At 42.8% G+C, this 19,380-nt stretch overlaps 1 protein-coding gene across 3 annotated transcripts in view; it reads right to left on the minus strand.

Moving 5' to 3' along the window:
• Positions 1–1,630: 1,630 nt before the first annotated feature.
• Positions 1,631–19,380, minus strand: part of SPHKAP (SPHK1 interactor, AKAP domain containing) — a 54,353-nt gene continuing 36,603 nt past the window's right edge. Inside the window, exons 5-11 of one of the 3 annotated variants that reach the window (XM_009325073.1) lie at positions 16,938–17,193; positions 12,915–16,653; positions 8,732–8,911; positions 6,749–6,835; positions 4,698–4,750; positions 4,429–4,613; positions 1,631–1,774 (exon numbers count right to left, since the gene is read on the minus strand). In XM_009325073.1, the coding sequence (XP_009323348.1) occupies positions 1,631–1,774; positions 4,429–4,613; positions 4,698–4,750; positions 6,749–6,835; positions 8,732–8,911; positions 12,915–16,653; positions 16,938–17,193 (4,644 nt within the window). Of the gene's footprint in view, positions 1,775–4,428; positions 4,614–4,697; positions 4,751–6,748; positions 6,836–8,731; positions 9,012–12,914; positions 16,654–16,937; positions 17,194–19,380 lie in introns of all 3 variants that reach the window. The other 2 variants (XM_009325074.1, XM_009325075.1) reach the window with 2 other exon arrangements.

Below are 19,380 nucleotides of genomic sequence, written 5' to 3' on the forward strand. Positions count from 1 at the left end.
CGCCCAGCGCACGCAATCAGTCGACCTCTATCTTGGCAGTAAAGCGACCTTCGCTGTTTTGTGTCTGCTGCAGAGTAGATGTAGAATTACTCATCGCGTTTAATGTTCCACGTCAGGTTTTGATTCGCTAACAATTTGTATTTCGTAACAAATGAGCGATGCAATCATGCAAGTTTAGGAATGGTTTTAAAGATAAAATTGAGAATATGGCTCTTTTTCATAAGTTATTTAAAACTACCTCAAAATTTTCAAAAATATTTAGTGCAAAAGGATAGGGTTTTTTTTTTTTCCAAGAAATATTACAGAAGCATATACTGTTGTATGGAAAATAAACATCTCAAATATTTTATTGGGAAAAGCAGGCAGGTTTTCTATTGTGCTATTTGGGTAGGGAGAGATGAAAGAGAACTACTTTCAAAGAAACAAATCGCAGAAGAGCTGTGATAAGTTGAATTTACCTTTAAATTCAAACCAAATCTCTTTGGCAGAGTCGAGAGAATGTATCATTAAGTGCATGACACTAACAGATCATCTCAACAAGGCGATACCACGGTATATCTTATCAAACGGTTATATAAATGTCATAGTAATGTGAACGATCACATGTAGTCCAAACGCTCGTATCCAAAATGAACAAGTATGTCTGCTGAAATTTTAATAATCATTTTGCGTTCTTGTAAGTTACAAAAATTAACATTTAAGATTTTAATGATGAGATGGTACTCCCTTCAGATATGCATTTCTTTACCTTATTAACAATTTATTTGATTAAACTGAAATTAAAATAGTATTTTTTTTCACCGCTTTTAACAGATACATAGCACGTTACATCGTGCTTCAAACAGGAGCACGGTAGGTAACAAATGTACTGTCACGACTCCCCCTTACCGGGTGGGGACACTGAGGCACAGAGGTGAAATGACTCGCCCAAGGTCAGGCGGCAGGTCTGCGGTGGGACGGGGCTTAGAAACCTGCTGCCCTGACTCGCAGAGCTGTGTTCTGGGATATGCCAGGTGTAGCGATGCCGAACTGCACTGCCTCCGGGTGGAAAGGAATGAGTTTCTTAAGGGCAATAACTGAGAGTCTAGATTTTCTTTCCTTGAGAAGAAGACAGGAATGGGGAACAGCCACGGAAGAGAAATAATCGCGTGGAAAGAAAGTAAAATGTGTTTTCAGCAGCTTTTTATTGTGTTGTCTAACTGCAAAGTTCCTAAGTGTTCAAAAGTTTCTACCCCTTAGCAGGGGTGTGGGTGTTTTAAAATGGAAAGTTAGGCTACTATCCCATTTTAGCTGGTTGATTTAATCAAACTGATGAAAATGGAACATATTAGATACTTAATTAAGCCTTTACCATGTAGTCCATTAATTCAGAAGGCTAAAAATCCATCCCCTCCCAGTACCGCGCCTCCTGTAGCACAATACGTCAAGAGTCCCTCGCGACGCAGAAAGATAGAATACACCTTGGTTTCGCTTTGCTCCTTGTTCGGTTGGGGGAGGGGCGCGTGCTGTTTCTGTAGAGTTTGTATATCTTTGCTCGTGTTATTCAGTGATGTTCGGAAATCAGAGCGTTACACAAACCACTGCTTATTTAAACTGGAATAAAACGGAAACGCCGCGGAGGTGAACTTTCCTAACCCAATTCGAGAAGCCAGTCGAACAGGCTTGGTGTCATCTCTCTGCCTTCCTCGCTGAGCTTGCAGTACTGCACCACGGCATGGAAGATATCCCCCACTTTCCAGGACTTCCGTTGAACCAATTGCACGACGTCTAAAAACTGAATAAAAAACCAAAACAAAACACGCTTAGGATTTGCTTAACGTTTTGCTACGGTTTTGTTAAATGAACACAGGCAAACCGCTGTAAGACCAGCCTTTGCAAACGCTCTGCCGTCGGAGGGAGCGGACGCGGTTCACCCCGCAGCGACATAAAGGTTCTTTCCATTTATAAAACTTCTTTTCTGAAGTTCCGCAGCTGCCCAAAGACCGGTCGCATCTCGTGACGTTTTCTAAATTAGCTGCCCTCGTCAATTATTTCCTATTTATCGCAAGGAAAGTAAGAACAGTGAAAGTGACCTTGACGAAGGATCACAACTCTCCTTGTTATCGACGACTCGCTGTCAAAGTAATGGAAGTGTGACTATCCGTTCTAAAGAAAAAAGAAAAAATCCCTCTGCGTTACCATTAGCTACATTTTAATTTATATTTAATTTTCTGTCTTTCCGCATATAGATCCCACAGTATTTTAAACATCCACACAGTACTGGTGAGAGGGAGTTCTGGGTAAAGTTCTGTCACACGAAGACGTTTGCCACAATTGTGGTTGAGTCACAGGGAGGATCTATATTTGACTTTTTTTTTTTTTAACTTCCAGATAAACCAGAGGTTAAATATATGTTCTTAAGCAGCTGTAAAAAATCCTGAATTTTGTCCACTTTGTACTTAATAATGGGCTTCACAGTGTCATACATCTGGTCCCTTTTTTTTCTGAAGCACATAAATGAAAATCAAAGCTTTTCATGTCTTTGAATTTCACAATCAATATCTAATTAGCTTGCTCCTTCTACGTTTCCAGTTTTAAACCACACAAGAAAATATTGTGTGTGTCTAGTTAGTGTAGCTGTTTGCTATTTACATACTGAAGCCTAAACTTTTAATATGTATTTTAATGATATTTAATAGGCTCGCGATTTCCAAGAGCACTGTTGTAGGCAGGATGTGCTTCATTATTCTCTAGTGTATTTTTGCAATTGAATTAACTGTTTGCCAAAGCACATGGGTAAAGCTGACAGCTGTTTCTTTAATTAGACGCAATTTGGACTGTTGCTGCTGAATGCATTTTAAATTATGTTTATGATTCCCGAATGCATGTACTCAAGAAAATCAAACAATATCTCTGCTTCTCAGAATGATCTTCCCATAGACGTTATTTTAAAAGACCAAAATACTGATTTGTAACACTTTTTTCATTAATTGATTGGAATACCGCGACGCCTCTTGTAAGCCTTAAGGTTTGGGCCGTTCTTGCTGACCTTGGGAAAGGGGCAGTTTTGGTTATCCCTGAAATGTTGTAGGGGGCACTCGGTGGTGCCTACAACGGAGCGCTACCTCATCATCCAGGAATAGAAACGGTCTGCGCTGCTTGTGGCCGTTTTGGACTTCAGTGTTGCTCTGGGGGCTCTGGCTTGGACTAGTAACACCTCGGGAGGTTTCTCAGTTCCGTCAGTCTCTGTCTGTCCGCCTCCCTCTGCAAACGGACTTCCGCTTTCAAAATGGTGGTTGGCAGAGGCTAAGCTGCACCTGAGCAGGAGCAAGAGAGCACTGGCGCACGTAGCACTTTTTAATTGCTAAGCCAGGGGAGGTGCTTCATAATTTCCCCTACAACGATGCAAAGTACTTCAGTCCAATTTTCCAAGTAACAGATGTGTGATTGCAAACATGGCTCCGCCGGACACACTGGTTGGTCACTGCCTGGGCTAAAACTGTCTCTCAGGGTGGTAATAATACAAGGATATGCCTACACAGGTAGGTCTATCCCGCCTATCCTCCAAAGTTTCGATCAGCTCTGGTGCAGAAGCCTCGGAGTCTTGGTGTGCGAGACACCAAACCTGAGCTAATGTAGGTTATCTTTATTTTGCAGTTAGTCTCTTCCGTACATTTGAGCTGTGAGCCCGTTCCCTGGTGAGCAGCAATCTTTTTCTGCCAGCACAAAGTGACTATAAAGCCAGCGCATCTGGCCATGGTAGATCTCACATAAATGTAGGAGGAACTGTCAGGCCCCTGTGGTACCCTGCTGAATCCCCAGCTGTAGGATTTATGAACAGCCACGCACAAGTTCAGACCTGCCTGGGGCTGTCTGTCAATCAGCGTTGCAGGCGAGGCAGAACCTGCGTAAGGACTGAGGAATTTCAGAGCTGAAAATCTGAAGCACAACTTACGTCTCGCGTCATAGTCAGCTCTTACTGTCACCGAGTGGCAGAACTTTGTATGTGTGATGTCTGCACTCGAGTGATTTTTATTTTTATTTTTTAAGCTACGTGTTTAAACTCCATGTAAGCCACCTGCAACCCTTCAAACGCAGCCACATAGAGGACTCTTTCTGTTAATTCCGCCTTAGGCATTGATACTTAATGCATCATTGATATGAAAAAGTGAACAGATTCATCGAAGCGTGTTGTAGAGGCTTTGGAGAAGGTCTCGCGGTGATACTATTTTTTGTGCCATGGCCATACTACTAAACATCTTCTTTCACATACCTTAAATTCTGACACACTTAATCCTCTCCTCCCTTCCTGTAATAAATGGAAGCATTGCCATCTTCTTGTAACGAAGATGCGTTTGCATCAGCTTTTAAGCTCAGCAACTTCAATGAATCGTAGCTGGTACTGCGATTACTGTGAATTAATAGTATGCCCAATTCTGTAAATACTACCTTTTCAATTCTGTTTTCCTGAGATTTCTTAAAATAGATGGTTGGAATTCCGAGTTCAGAAGCGGCTATCCACTGCAGGGTGGCTCGCAGCTCCACATCGGGGCACTCTGGTTCCAGATCAAAGTTTATCACCAGTAGGTCCTTTTGACAATTGGCTGTTCCCACTGAAAGCCCAGAAGTACTTTCTGGAAGAATAATCCCAACAGTTACTGTGCAATTACTTGTGTTAACTTCAAATTGCATGCTTGAATTGATACGGTTCAACTTACCCTCTGTATTTTCTGTCTGTTCTTTAAGGAAAACCTTTTCTTCTACTAATTCACTTAGAAACAAACAACAACAAAGCTTATTAGTGATACTTAGGAACAGTCTACAACATTGCTTCATGATGGATAAACTTCTCCCTCAACGTAAGACCTAGAAAACTGCAAGAAAGAAGTTACATGGGATGAAATAATAAAATGCGGAATATATTTCAATTATTTCATGTGTAAATCGGGGAAAAGCTATGGGAATTGCAGCACTGTTCCCGTAATAGGATGAAGCACTTGCACTGGTTGCGCTATGCGTTACATTTCACCAGGACCTGTGTATCTTTACAGTTTACGTAATGACGAGCAAAGGACATTATGGTAAGACACAGCAAGTCTCATAACCTGGGGGGAAATACTGAACTTCCAAAGTCTGCATTTTGCAGTGCTATACTCCCTGGCTGAATCTTTTCCAGTCTTGCTTTCTAGTTTAATCTGTCATAGTTAAATACAAACATAACTAGCAATGACTTCAACTACTGCTGGTTTTAAATATATTAGCTGTTTGGATAAACAAATTCCGTTTACACCTTGCAAAAATTTCCACAGATCTTCATTTCTTGTGTACCATCTCTTTCTTGTTAAACTACGGGAAACAAACTCCTGGCATGTGGTCACTGCTTCGGCTTCCGTTTCTGAACACAATATCCATGCTCGTGTACACGTGGCAGGAACTGCAAATTCACTACTGATGTCGCAGTTACTGCGTTCGTTTCATCGCCCCTGGAGGGACAGCACTTACAGTACGCACTTCCAGACCGTCCCGTTCTGCCCTCGATCAGGGGGAGCGCTGCAAGTGTAAGATTTTGTTTCTAGCATGGGAGGACGCTACTCTTCCCACCCTCATTCACAGGATTTCAGAATCTCCCCCAAGGCTTCAAAGAATCAAGATTATATATACTCGTGCAGCGGTTACTGCAAGATGTGAGAGGAAAGAATAAAATGGCAGCATGCAACGTGTGGTTTGTCATGACTTGGAATCACAGGTGCTTAATAACTTCCTTCCCATCAGATTTTTCCCCAGTTTTCTGTTTGAACAGCAGATGTATTCTGGGCCTCGACTTTGATTTGTGGAACTACAACCTTCTCACGCCCATTGGCTAACACCTGAGAACAGCCCCTGCAAGCTAACGAGGGGAGTCAGAAATTTATCCCTTTGGGCCTCGGAAATGTAAGGGAGAGGGCTCGTCTTTAGGGATGTGTGTAGGAGGTATCGCTGCCTGCTGTGGAGACGGAAATGTTTTAACAAGGTTAGGTTCCGAATCGGCAGCTGAGAGAGAATGCATGTAAGTCTACAGAAAGATGAATGCCCAGATTTCTTACAAAAAAAGAGCAGGACAGTTGTAGTATAGTCTGGTAACGAGCTGTGAAGATTTTCTGATGTCAGCGACTTCACAACGTTCCCGTGTTCAATGCGTGATGTACAGTCCCTACGCTTCTGCAGCGGCCATGCCCTGACTGCGTCGTGACGTTCACCGGCTGGCAGGTTATGCCAGGTTTCAGGGTACCAGAATCTTTAGGCAAAAAATCCTGATAATTTTATTGCATGCTCAGTAGAAACATGCCCAGAAAGAATAGGTAAGATGTACTTTGGGCCAAATTATTATTATTCTTGGAAAGAATGCTGTCATATTTTTTTCCCTTTGACTTTAATTGATCCTTATCTGCCTGGCCTTACTTGCTATTCCTGTAAAGTTTTGATAATATTTGAAGTTATTCAGAGAAGAAAGTTCACACAATGGGAAACCGATACTGCAGAAAACTGTCTTTGAGGCAGAGCGGTTGGTGGATCCATATTCTCTTGAGAGATCCACCTGGGCAGGCTTTCCTGTCATCTTTCACTGTCTAGTGCTGTCACTCCGCACAGACAACGGCACGTGCTTTTGTTCTGAAGCTAACGGCAGGCTCAGCAGCAGGTGCAAAGCAGGGCTTGGCACATCTTAGACGGCGTAAACGATCTGCAGTTAAAATTAGACTAAACACCAAGTCTCACTTCAGTGACTACTTACTTAATCATAGGAGAAGATGGCACGTTCTCCTGATAAATTTCCAGGTCCATAATGCCAAGACTGCTAGTTGTACTGCTGTTGCCATTGCTGACAAAGCAAAAGTTTAAATATTAGCGCCAAGCTGCACTGAACATGTCTCCATACATCTTTTTTTAAATTTATTTATGTACAAAGCAAAGCGAGGAGGCTGCCCCCCGTTATGCAGAGTTCCACAAAATCAGCTGTGCTCAGTAAGTGGTTCCCAGAATGAAGCACACGAATCTGCTCAAAATAATGAGGCTTTTATTAAAATGGTTCTAGATGGAGCATGTATCAAGTGATGCTGTAAACTAGGAGGAAAAAAAAAAGTGGACTATCTGCTTGTGAATGGCTTATGCAATGAACATTTGGCCTCAAACAAGAAACCGGTCTGCATGAGTCCTTGAAAAGAAGGATTATCGGGTACAGAGATGTCCTGGAATAAACTTGCAGAGATTCAGACACCTCTGAACGTTGTGAGTTATAGCAAGGCATTTGGTTGCCCACCACACCACTTACCTGCTGGGTGACTCCATGCCTGTAACCAGCAGCAGTTTAAGTGTATTACATCGTACCCCAAATACTATCGGGGATCTGATGGAAGCCACAGGTACAGTGACGGCCCCTTATGTTTCTGACTACTCTGGAAGACTGAGATTTTAATTGAAGCCAGTGCTCACTGGGACCAGTAATATGTAGAAGCATTCTCTTTGGCTTCTTCACAAGAATGAAATATTACATCTGAGAATATTTGGAAAAAATGGTACCAGCTCACTTTATAACATCATTGTAAATGTGACAGTCAATGTTTATGCAGACATCGTACTAGTCTGATGAACAGGCTGTGAATTTGCTGGCTGCAAGTCAATTAGCACAAACAAGTTCTGTGTGGCGAGTCAACTTGAACCACTTAATTTTTACTGGAAAAGCAACTGTTAGTATTTTTCCTTACGTTAGAAGGATTGACCAGACAGTTCCTTTCCCCATCAGGTTTTTCTGAGTCAGTGTCAGCACGCCACACATTCAGACTTGCTGTAGCAATTTCTGTTTCAGTGCAGAGCCAAAAGGCACAATACCTTAGCTCTCTCAGAGCAAGGACTTTGTTAAAGGTTGATAATAATGGGATGAATGTTCACCCACTCTGACAGACAAGTTTCGTTCAGTATTTTTTCAGCTAGCCGACAGTGCTCGCTGACAGAGCCTCTTTCTCGTCCCTGCTTCATTACCATAACGTCTTCCCTCCTTGTCGTCTTAATACCCAAGAGCAAGATGTAATTACTTGACAATATTTTAAAACCTAATCTAAGAGCATGTGAAGAAAAAACCTTGCTCAATTTGAATGCGTGAAAGGGCTGAAGTCAAACTAACATCACTTTATATAAACTCTAAGGACTAGATAACATCTTTAAACAGGTCCTGACTTGAATAGGAACAAAAAGCAGCACATTGCACTGGGAGCTCTGGAATTCATGCCTACTCAGGGGGAACTCGGTCATCCTCTGTTGATCTGCTCCCCGTGTCAGTCGAAGCAGATCAGGGCTCTGTCTCTGCTCTCAGTGCACAGATACCTGGTGGGAATAGCAGCCTCGTCAATCTCAGCTAAGGAGATGCCAAAATAAACGTTATGCAAATAGTAGCAAAGAAATCACAGGAAAGACCGTAGCAATTAGCTTGTCTGATGGCCCTTTCACTGCAGGACTGAGGCACTTGAGCGGTGCCAGGAAGTTTTTTCTTTGCCTGAATCTAGCTGCTCACCAATAATAAAAGGACCTGGCTGAGAACCAGCGTGTGGCTAATTTTTTTTTCTTTTTTAAAAATAGAGAGATGAACTCTGCCATTAGGCTTTCTTTACAGTATTCTGAATACATCTCGAGCTGTTGACCCTCATTCCCGATGCGCGGTAGTCAAATCATTGGCTTGGTTGATTAGACCGTATCGTATACTGAGAACAGACAACATGGGTACCTCAGGGATCGCTCGCTGAGTTGTAAGTAGCTGCTTGTGTCATCAGGATTGTCCTCGTCGTTAGCTAGCTGGGACCAGCTGCCAGTGCTTTCTTCACTGCTGCTGAGGTGGTTTGGAAATTCTTCAGCTGTTTTTGTCTCTCCTAGGATTTCGGCATCCGGTCTGCTCTCAGGACTGCTGCTGGTAGGGTGACAAGGAAGGCACACTGACATTGTCATATAGGCAAACAAACCGGTGCCGCCAATCTTCAGGCAGCGCTGCTCGTTAAAGTCAGCCAAGCCGCAAAATTACACAGATGCAAGAGACTGGACAAGCTTGTAATTTATACATGAAGTCCAGTTGAACATCTGGTCTGAGATGCTCTCAAAAAAGGATCCGCTTAGGACTGCTATAAACAAACACAAAACAAAGTAAGCCTTATACTGAAATATGCATAGAAAAGGTTTAACTTGTACAAAAAGATTTTTACATGTACAAAAAGAACTGCGCACTGCATAGGCCTAGTGCTTAATGCACTTCAGTCAATCAGCGGTTGAAATATGCGGTATATGTTAGCGCAGAATGACAGCATTTCTTGGAAATATATGTTGGCACTAAATCCCTGTCGTACTAATGGGTGAGTAAGTTTCTTGCCAGGGTTTTCCACTCTCTTAGCATTGTAGATCCAAAAGAGGTCTAGAAGTAGAAGTAGGAAAGTATTGTGGGTTGAGAATCCCTCATGACTCAGCCTGCTGTGCCGCTTAGGATCTTTGCTGCTTAGCTTGGGGAAGGAGGCAGTATTCTTTTTCTAGGCAGGTGTGCAGCAGGTAGTCAGAAACCAGACTGAATATGGAGCCCAGACTGAGTTTAGAAAATACAGGGTTAAGGGAAAAATGCTTTATAATTCTGCACAGTTGACATATATCTCACACACACACACATTTATATGACACACAGGCTCCCACAAGTGTACACACAAACAAACAAAAAAATCCCTATATTTACGGTAACTTTTCAGAACAAAACTGGACATTGTGAGACTTACCGTGGGACTTTCGATATGCAGGCAGAAAAGTATATAATAATCCAAGCCCCCCTCTTTTTGGATGATAAGAAAGAATTAATTATATCACCGCAGTGCCAGAACAACAATCAAAGCAAAACTGCAGTTTTGTTATATTTACTGCATGGTTTGCATTTGCAACTTTGTGATTAAAACCGTGTAATGTGTACTGGCAACCCTCTGCAGGATCCCTCTAGAGAAGTTCTCGCCTTCAGACTTTTATTTATAGTTATGGCTGAGGCACTCTGTCTTCAGTTAGAGCAAGAGATCACCCCCAAAATTCTATTGCTCCCAAGTAATTAACTTGATTAAGAATATACTGAGACGATATCATTGTGGGTATCTCCTTCTGCTGTGCCCTCACTCTCAGGACAACTGAGGAGTTGCTGCATTAATGCTGGATGTTAGAGAGTGAGGCAGCCTCCTGTACGGGGAGAAAGGGACTTGTTTGCCTGAGGGCCTCTGCTCTACCAGGCAGTCAACATCTGTCAAATAACTACGCCTGTCATCCCTGACCCCTCAGGTACAAAACTCCTCATCTGTAGGAACACGAAGGCACTGAGCGGCCGGGTCGCAGGGTAGTGGTGTTATTCAGATTTTTAACACAGGGCAGGTAGCACGGTCCAAAGCGCGAGAGATTTCTGTGGGCGTTGTTGCTTGGCATTTTGGGTTTTGTTGGATTCATTATGCAATTACATCTCAGACTAGCGATGCTTTGAACTGACAGTTCCCTACTTCTGAACAGTCGGTTGGAACAGTTTCTGTGTATCTGTGACAGGACTGGGTCTGTTGCACTGCCTACGTACAAGAAACTACTCTTTTTCCTTGCTGAAGACCTTCTGCCCAGGCCTGCGTGGTTTTCTTTTTTCTAACTGACTATATGTCTGCTTGATATTTTGCCTGGATTCCTATGTGCCTGTATCTACACTAGCAAGTAATTTCATGCGGTAGGAGTGGATCAAAGCAATTGGTGCTGATGCTTTTATATCTGCATTATACATATTTTTAGGTTTTTACTTCAGCCTAGACTCGGTCCAGACAGCCATGCCACAAGTAATTCTGCCCCTCTACTCTGCTCTGGTGAGACCCCACCTGGAGCACCACGTCCAGCTCTGAAGCCCTCAGCATAAGACAGACACGGACCTGTTGGAGCAGGTCCAGAGGAGGGTCACAAAAATGCTCAGGGGGATGGAACACCTCTCCTGTGAAGAAAGGCTGAGAGAGTTGGGGTTGTTCAGCCTGGAGAAGAGAAGACTTCAGGGAAACCTTCTTGCAGCCTATCAGTACTTAAAGGGGGCTTAAAAGAAGGATGGTGGCAAACTTTTTAGCAGGGCCTGTTGCGACAGGACAAGGGGGAATGGCTTTAAACTAAAGGGGGGTAGATTTAGACTAGATAGAAGGAAGACATTTTTTACGCTGAGGGTGGTGAAGCACTGGCACAGGTTGCCCAGAGAGGTGGTGGATGCCCCATCCGTGGAAACATTCCAGGTCAGGTTGGACGGGGCTCTGAGCAACCTGATCTAGTTGAAGATGTTCCTGCCCACGGCAGGGGGGGTTGGACTAGGTGACCTTTAGAGGTCCCTTCCAACCCAAACCATTCTATGATTCTGTAAGTAGTTCAAATCCACGTGAAGAACCACTGGAAGCTTTGCCTTCCCAGTAGGGATACGGGCACGTCTGGTACACACTTGTGCAGCTCCTAGTTGAGATTCCTTTAAAAGAAATCTGCATTGCATGCTGCATGGAAATGGAGACAAGTTGATTCAGAACCGCACTGCATCGCTGAACCAAAATGCTCCTGTAGATGTAGCCTCTGGTTACTAATTCTGCCCTACCAATCCTATTGCTTTAAACTTCCCATAGCCACTTCGGGAACTCTGCATCAAAGGCAGAGGAAACGCTGTTATTAAAGGGCTCATAAACTGTGCAAAAATAACTTCATTTTCAGACAGTCAAGATTCCAAATAGGTAGATTTCTAAATGTATCTTATTAAAAGCAGGTTGCATTCGAAGGAAGAGCAAGGTTAGTGGGGGAGAGTCAGTATGAAAGAATAGGGACTATGATAATTATCCATCTAATTGCTACCATACACAGGAAAGTACATGCTTTCTCACTTCAAGCAGCGCTTTGTCAAAAGCCAAAACAGAGCGCTGCCTAGAATAAAAGGAGCTACAAAATGGTTTCTAACACTAGCACCTGCACTCTTTCTAGCGCTCTGAGATAATGGAGTGCTGCAATGCTCCAAGCAATTGGCACTTTAGATACCATTAAAGTAACAGAGACGATGAAGAAGTATAGTTAAAAATAGGCAATGCCTTGAGAGAGAGCCTTGCTCTTAGCCTCATAGCATCCACAGCAATCCTTGACATTTGCACTGCGCTCTCGTACTGGGCTTACACTTCGCCTTAACCAGAGCAAGTTGCAGATTTCTCAACAAAAGGAGTACAGCTGTAAGGAGAGGGTGGTAAGCTGTGGTATAAACTCCGTGAAATGAAATCAAAATAAAATGAAATTTTATTCTTTTCTGTATCTAAATTCTACCAGAGAAGTCTTGAACCAAAGGAGGTGAGGGGTGCTTTTAATTACTATTTTATTTCCTCCACTAAAGAATTTTTGTTACTCGTAGCTCCAGACTGTAAACACAAAGCTGAACTTCAAGCTCTCAGAAGTCTGGTCTTGTTTCCAGGTACACAAAGCATTAGTTGTACAAACAAGCATAGTAGAGAACTACAAGCCAAATTCTGCTATCTTCTGTTTTACACTAACTCTGATTTTTATTTATTTTTTTTAATTGAGATATCAGCCAGCGCTAAATGATAGTTCAAACTTCATCCATCTTCCCTGCCTTGACTGTGGAAGACTTAAATATCTGTAGAGGGAAAACTTACTTGTCTGTGCAGTATTAGATTTGAATCTCAGAACCATAGTATCATCACAGTCAATGTAATTTGCTCCAGAAATCGGCACTGTGATATACGATTGGGTGATTTTTATGCCATTAGAAACCTGTAGTCAGAACTTAACCTGTCTATTTCTTTAAAAGTGCTTCTCTTATCTTCTTCCTTTATCAAAGTAATTTTTACTGGGAAATTAAGAACAAACACCAAAGCAATGTGCTGATTTGCTGTTTTATCACTTACCTGTTTAGTAGGGAACTGGAAACCGTGTGTTTCCCGTCAAAAGCTTCTGGAGGCTTTTCTTTGCTTTGATGCTCCTTTCCAGAAGGGCCACATGAAGTTAAGGACTCTGAGTCTTTATCTAGCTCATCTCGTTGATCGGTTTCTATCTGAATTAAAGGCACTTCCCTGTGCTGACCTGCAGGGAGGCATCCAGGGCTCTTCACATGCTCTTTTTTCTCATCCAAATTTACTCCATCCCTTTTGGGTTTTGACTGAATCCGAGTTGCGCTTTGGGGATGTTTGCTTTCCAGCACGTGTTGTCGGCTTGTAAAATCAAAAGAATCCTGCTGGACAACAATTAAATTTTTACCGCTTTCAACAATATTTGCAGCCAGTCTGTTTGCATATTGTTCCACATGTGGTGGGGAATCACTGTGAAACTGGTCTGCCTCTGCAGCCTCTGCCTCATCTGCTATGATTTTATTCTTGCGCATTAAAGATTCAATAGAACTTGCCCACGTCTCGTGAATCAACATATCTGTTATCTGGTCAGTCTTGCATCTTTGGTACAGGCATGAGTCAGACTTGCAAAGGCCTGAAGAAGCCACGGTACTGACTGGCTGTACACTTAAGGAATCTCGGTGATGGTGAGCAAATCCATCTAATGAATTGGCCTTAACCGGGACGCTAACTGTTAGCCTAGAGCCTGATGATCTGCTGTCAGGCACTGATGACTGCCTAAAGCAAAAAGGTGATCGCAGAGAGGGTGGTAGCAAACTGCCGCACCAGTCCGTTGAGTTCCGAGGGGAAGACATGTTATCTTTATTTTCCTTCTCTATTTCTCTTAGCATATACCTATAAAATTCTTCTGTTATGCTTTCTGTGCTGGACTGTTTGGATGGGCAACTTGGTCTTACATTAAGATGACCATTTTTCTTGGCTACCTGTTGCAAAGCAGAAGTTAAGATGTTGTTTGCATTTTTTCCTGCATAGTAATCCAGTAATAAATCAAACCCTCTTCCTTCATTTTCCATCTGGTTCACCATAAATCTTGAAAATTCATCTGTAATGCTTTCACAACTAGACTGCTTTGAGACAGAACTTGTCTGGCTCACAGGCTGACCAAAGGTGTTCATTAGGCCTAGGGTATTGAAAGAGGCTTTGGAATCCGAGTCCTCCTCCGGTATGCTCTCACAGCTCGAGGCCTTGGCTCGGCTCCATCTGTCACAGTGCAGCCTGTTCCTGGGGTGGTTTGGACCTTGCCAGATGCTATCAACCATGGAGAGTTCGGTGAGGTTCATGATCTTGGCAGCCACTTCATTTGCAAAGATATTGACTGAATCTGGTGTGTCCTCAAGGTTTATAGATTCATCTACTACCCGATTCATCAACCTTTCCTTTAGCTCAGGATGCTCATCTGTTTTTCTTTTGATCTCACTAAGTCTAGGTGCCCTGTGCTTCCGAACAACTGAACCATTAGCGTGGGTTTCCTTTTTCCTTTTCATGGTTCTGCATGATAAACTCTGGGTCACCAGATATTCATTGCCTCTCTTCCATGCACAGAACCAGGGTTGCTTTCCATTTGAATTTTCAAGACAAATGGCAGCTATTTCTGTTGCCATAGAGACAACTGTTTCTGCCAATTCTTCTGCAAAATCTGTTATACAATACTTGTCCCTTGAATGTTTCACCTGTACCACAGGCTGAGAAGGAAGCAAGACATGATTTCCTAATAACGACAAGCTAACCTGAACATCATTATTTAGCACAGCATCACACTTATGCTTGGCCTGTTTTTCTGCATTCATGGCGGCACTGGAAGACAGCTGTTCTTGAACACCGTGCCTGCATTCATTGTTTGCAAAGGTATTTTCCTTGTCTGAAAATGATCTGTAATCTTTCTTCTTCTGATGGTTGTTATTTGGGGATTTGTAACAGTCTCGTGCGGTTCTTTTCAGGTATCTTTTCTTGGGAGACGTTTTTGCGACAAGTGCGTTATGCCCTGCAGCTCTACTTGTTGGTTCTGAATTCAGCGTGGCACCTTCCTTGCTATTTACATCTTTCATATTACTTTTCCTAGTGTTTGTGACGTTTCCAAGATCTCTGCTAGCACTAGGGCCGTAGGATGTACCAAACGGCTTAACAGCAGAGTGACCAAGGGGGCTGTGTGAAGTTTCACGTGCCGTTGCCTGTGTTGACCATCCTTCTGCTCTTGTTACTTTCTCTGCTTTTGTGCCTTCGGAAAAGAGAGGAGAACACTCTTCAACTTGTCTTATGTCATTCATCTTCTTGCAAGTGAAATATATTACGTTAAAAAGCAGCTCATTTGCAGTCTCCATGAAAATGTCTTGTGTGCTTGAGCCGTTTTCTGAACGGGGGTGTAGCTGTCTCTTCTTCCTAACCTCTTCAATAGAATGTCGTAGAATAATATTGGATAAGTTTTGCGCAAGTTCATCCCCGATTACTTCATCAGTGTGTGGGATCCGTGGCCTTGCTGCTGTTTCAATAATTTTTCCATTTATGGATTCCATAAAATGCCCTACATTTTTGTATGTGTTGGGTTTTGTCAAAATTACTGATGCCTCTTTGAGAAGTGCCTCTGCAATGCTATCATTTAGCTTCTCCATGCTGCTTCCTATAGCTATGCTACAATGAAGAGTAATGGCTGCAGAAGTCTGAGCAGCAGACAGAAGTCCACTCGAAGTTGCAGGGTACGTCTCTTCCTTCGTTTCCCCCAGACCACAGACGGCTACAGCACTTGCTACTTGAGTCATGCCACACAGCGCAGATGGAAATGAATATTCTGTGCCAGCACAGTCATCAGGCAGCTGTGAAGATGCTGTGTGCAGCTCTTCATTATCAACCACTCCGCTTTTAGAGTCTGTGGCTTCTTGATCCCGTCTGAATTTTTCTGCAGCCTGGGGACTGGAAATGGTTCCAATAACAGTGGCTGCACAAGCCAGAGCCACTTCCAGCGCGCTCTGGCCGTGTCCATTTGAATGCTCTTCCTCAAAGTAATCCAAAACTTCAGCAGAACTTTCTGATTCAGTCCAGTGGCACAGGTTGGGGAAGGCAGACCCCGGCCAGTCAGATACATTCTCAGAACTGTCTGGACTTTGCACTATGACGATCTTTGGAAGTTCATTCCACGATCGGGAAGCAGATGCGTCTTCTGACTTACAGGAGCTTCCTACGGAGATGCTGACTGCAGCCTCCTCACTAAAAGTGGGTTGAGACTGTGACAGTCTAATGAACGCATCTTGCAGAACAGATTCTGCTAGATTTGTGGCATACTGACCTGTAGTTGCCTGCTCGTTTTGCGAGGGAGGATCGGTTTTCCTGATACCTGCACAATCCTCTCCGTCTGTCTTACCGTTGTGTTTCGCTGGTGGGTCATACAGAGGCCCCAGCTCCTCTTTAGCCATTTTGGCTAAAGATACATCTTCTAACACGTGCGCTGAGCAGGAATTTTCAACCTCACTAGTCAAATTAGTGGTACTAAAGGATGAAGTAGCTCTGCCAGCTAATTCCTTCTGCCACAGTATTTCCTGGTCTGACTTATCTTCAGGTTGTAAGATGCCATCTTCAGCCACAATATTCACAGCTTCAGAGACTCTAGTAGCTGCATTATCTTTATTAATGCAGTTCCCTTCAAGAATGAACGGTAACCTGGCTTTTCTGTAGTGGAGGTTTTCAAATCCCTTTCCTTTATTCTTTTTGACATCTGAAGATGCTTCTGAAACACTTACTTTTTCATGACCTATCAAAAGAAAAATAGGAAATTAGTTTTTGCAGAGTACCCTGTAACTTTAAAAAGAAAACAGCTGCACAGCCGTGTAACGCATTACTGCCCTGTAAAACTACCGCACAACCATGTATCCTTGTCTTTGAACAACAATTTAAAAATACAAATGGCTGTCCGTTTTCTAAATTACAAATAAATATATGCATGAATTAACATCAAGTGCAGTTTCTGTGAGCATTGCCATGGCTGTTTTGCAGTACGACCAATAGCAGAATTATGCTCAGTTCCGTTGCTTTTACCAGTTTTATATTCATCAGCCTCGTTGTCGTCCTCGAGGTGCTCAGACGCTGTGAGGAAATCTTCTTCTATTGAGGACACCGAGCAGTTTGTGTCATCCTCGGGCTTTAAGACATGAGCTTCTGTCTGCAGCTGTCTCTCCTGAACGAGCTCAAGTCCAATCAGAAACTTGTTTATTTCAAAAATGATGCAGCTTGCGCTATTTTTCCTGTCCCCCCTCGCACACTGAACCAAGCAGACATCTGCCAGCCAAGGACGCTAAAGGGGAAAAGAATCTAAAATAGTTATTTAATTAAAAAATAAAACTCATTTTAAGCTTCCCTCTCTATAAATATCTCGGGAATGTTCTGTTGCAAGGATGCAATACAATTTGTTATTTAGATGTTTGTAACACGGTATGCAGTTACATGTATGCCAAAATAAGACCGCTTGGACTGACAGCTTTTGTTATACGGGCGTTTTAGTAGAGAACCCAGCTGTATCACAGGGGCATCTTTATTTTGTTGAAATCACCAAGTTGTTTGTTTTCAATCAACTCCTTGTTCTAACGACAGAGACTTACTTGCTTTTAGCCATGTCAGAGTTAGCCATCTGACATACTGTTATTAACAGCCTCACACCACCCAGTATTACCTGTCTCTTGAGGGAATTGTTTGTGGGTATGAATTCCTTTTCAGGATAATTTCTGTCGCAACGCTTGTTTGAAGGCAGCCCTGTAAATACTGGCTGGCGAGATTGTTAAGAGTGGGTCACCTTTAGATGTTCCTACAGACTGTTTTAAAGTACTGTTTTTATTTTGTTTCTTTGCTCTTCTTCCTCTCACTCCTCGTTTGCCCAAAGCCCCATTATTTCAGACCAGTATAACCTCCCACTGGAAATGGGGCTCCGGTGCGCACTGTGCTGAGCCTTTCTATAAAACGGTCTTACCCAGAGAAGCCGTACAATTAAGTTGAAAGTTGGACAGCAACTGAGAGAGGGGAACTCTCGTTATCCTCGTTTTATTGCTGTTAAAACTGTCGGATATTTATACAACCACAGAGCTAAGGTGATATCTCTGCATGGGACTACGTTTGCGGTACGGATGTACTCTGAAGCAAAGCCAAGCTTTTGCAGCTTGTGATCTTGTGCTTTAACTCCAGGCTCCCGGGAAGGAGCCAGCTTGAGTGGAACCAGCTCTGGATTGAGGCGGTAGATTTTAAGCTGTGCAAAAGATGCCCTGGACCCCCTGTGCATTTGCACAGTATCTAGCATAATGTAACCCCATCCTAGACCTTTCATCTTTGAGTATGAATGCAAAGCAAATGCCTAGTAATAAAGGGAGTGGGATGAGTGTTATGCTGGAATAGCATGTTTTATTAGCCTGCTCTTCCTTTCCACCTAAAAAACGTGTCTGAATGGAAAACCGGACAAATTAGTGTGTTAAAAGTAAAACAGAAAAGACAGATTTTTTTGAACTAGCTGCTAAGAAATTGTTGCTGAATCAGACTTGAGCACTCACCATATTGTGAAAAATGTTATTAAAAACAGATGCAGCCTTAGATCAAACATTCCCCTGCTGTTTCTCCAGCCCGCAGTTTGCAGAGTCGGACTTGTGAAAAGGGCTGAGGGGGAACAGAATAAAAATCCTTGTATGGAAACTATGCGAGCCTCCTTACAAACGACATTCTCTCGAAAGCCAAACAAATGTAAGGACGAACATAGCATGCGCTTATCTGGCCAATAAATCTCACCCAGTCTCAATGCAAAGCTTTACTCATCCTACAAGACAGCAATTTAGGTTAGTGCTCATTCGTCTCTTGCCTGCACTCTCTCTGAGAAGGCTGCCAGTCTCAGTGGCGCAGTCTTTCGGAGATGGGGATGACTTGGGTACTTGAGTCATCTTGTTCGGGCCTCGAAACACCCTCGTGTGTATTGCAGCGGCTTCCCCCCAGGGAAGTGGGGTTTGGAACTCCACTGCTCCCACCACAGGCTTGTGCTCTTATTTTTTTTTTTTTTTAAACTTTCTGAATTCAGCCATTAGTTACAAGCGGCCAGAATGCTCAATAACCAGGCAATTTTCTTTAAAGATCAGCTTATTGGTATAAGAAAAAATTCAATGATTTTTGCAATACAGCTGTTCCAGGGCCTGCTTCGTGAAGACTTTTGTACACAAGTTAATTTCAGTGAAAAAAAGTTTTCTGCTTTTCTTTTTTTTTCTACAGCAGATAAAACTGGAGATACCTGTTCATGTTTTAAGTTTGCTGAGACAGTTTTGTACTCCAGGATAACTCTGCGGCTTTAATGACATTGTTCCAAATTCATGCTTGGCCGAATGAGATCAGAATCAGGGTGAAAAATACTGAAGTATTTTTCATTCTCTTTCTTTACACAGACATGAACAGGCATAAAGTATGATAAAAATGGAAAGGAAGAAAAAGCTTTTTATTACAATAAGGAGTTAAGCTT

The sequence above is a fragment of the Pygoscelis adeliae genome, unplaced genomic scaffold (assembly GCF_000699105.1).
Source record: "Pygoscelis adeliae isolate BGI_AS28 unplaced genomic scaffold, ASM69910v1 Scaffold155, whole genome shotgun sequence".
NCBI lineage: Eukaryota > Metazoa > Chordata > Aves > Sphenisciformes > Spheniscidae > Pygoscelis > Pygoscelis adeliae.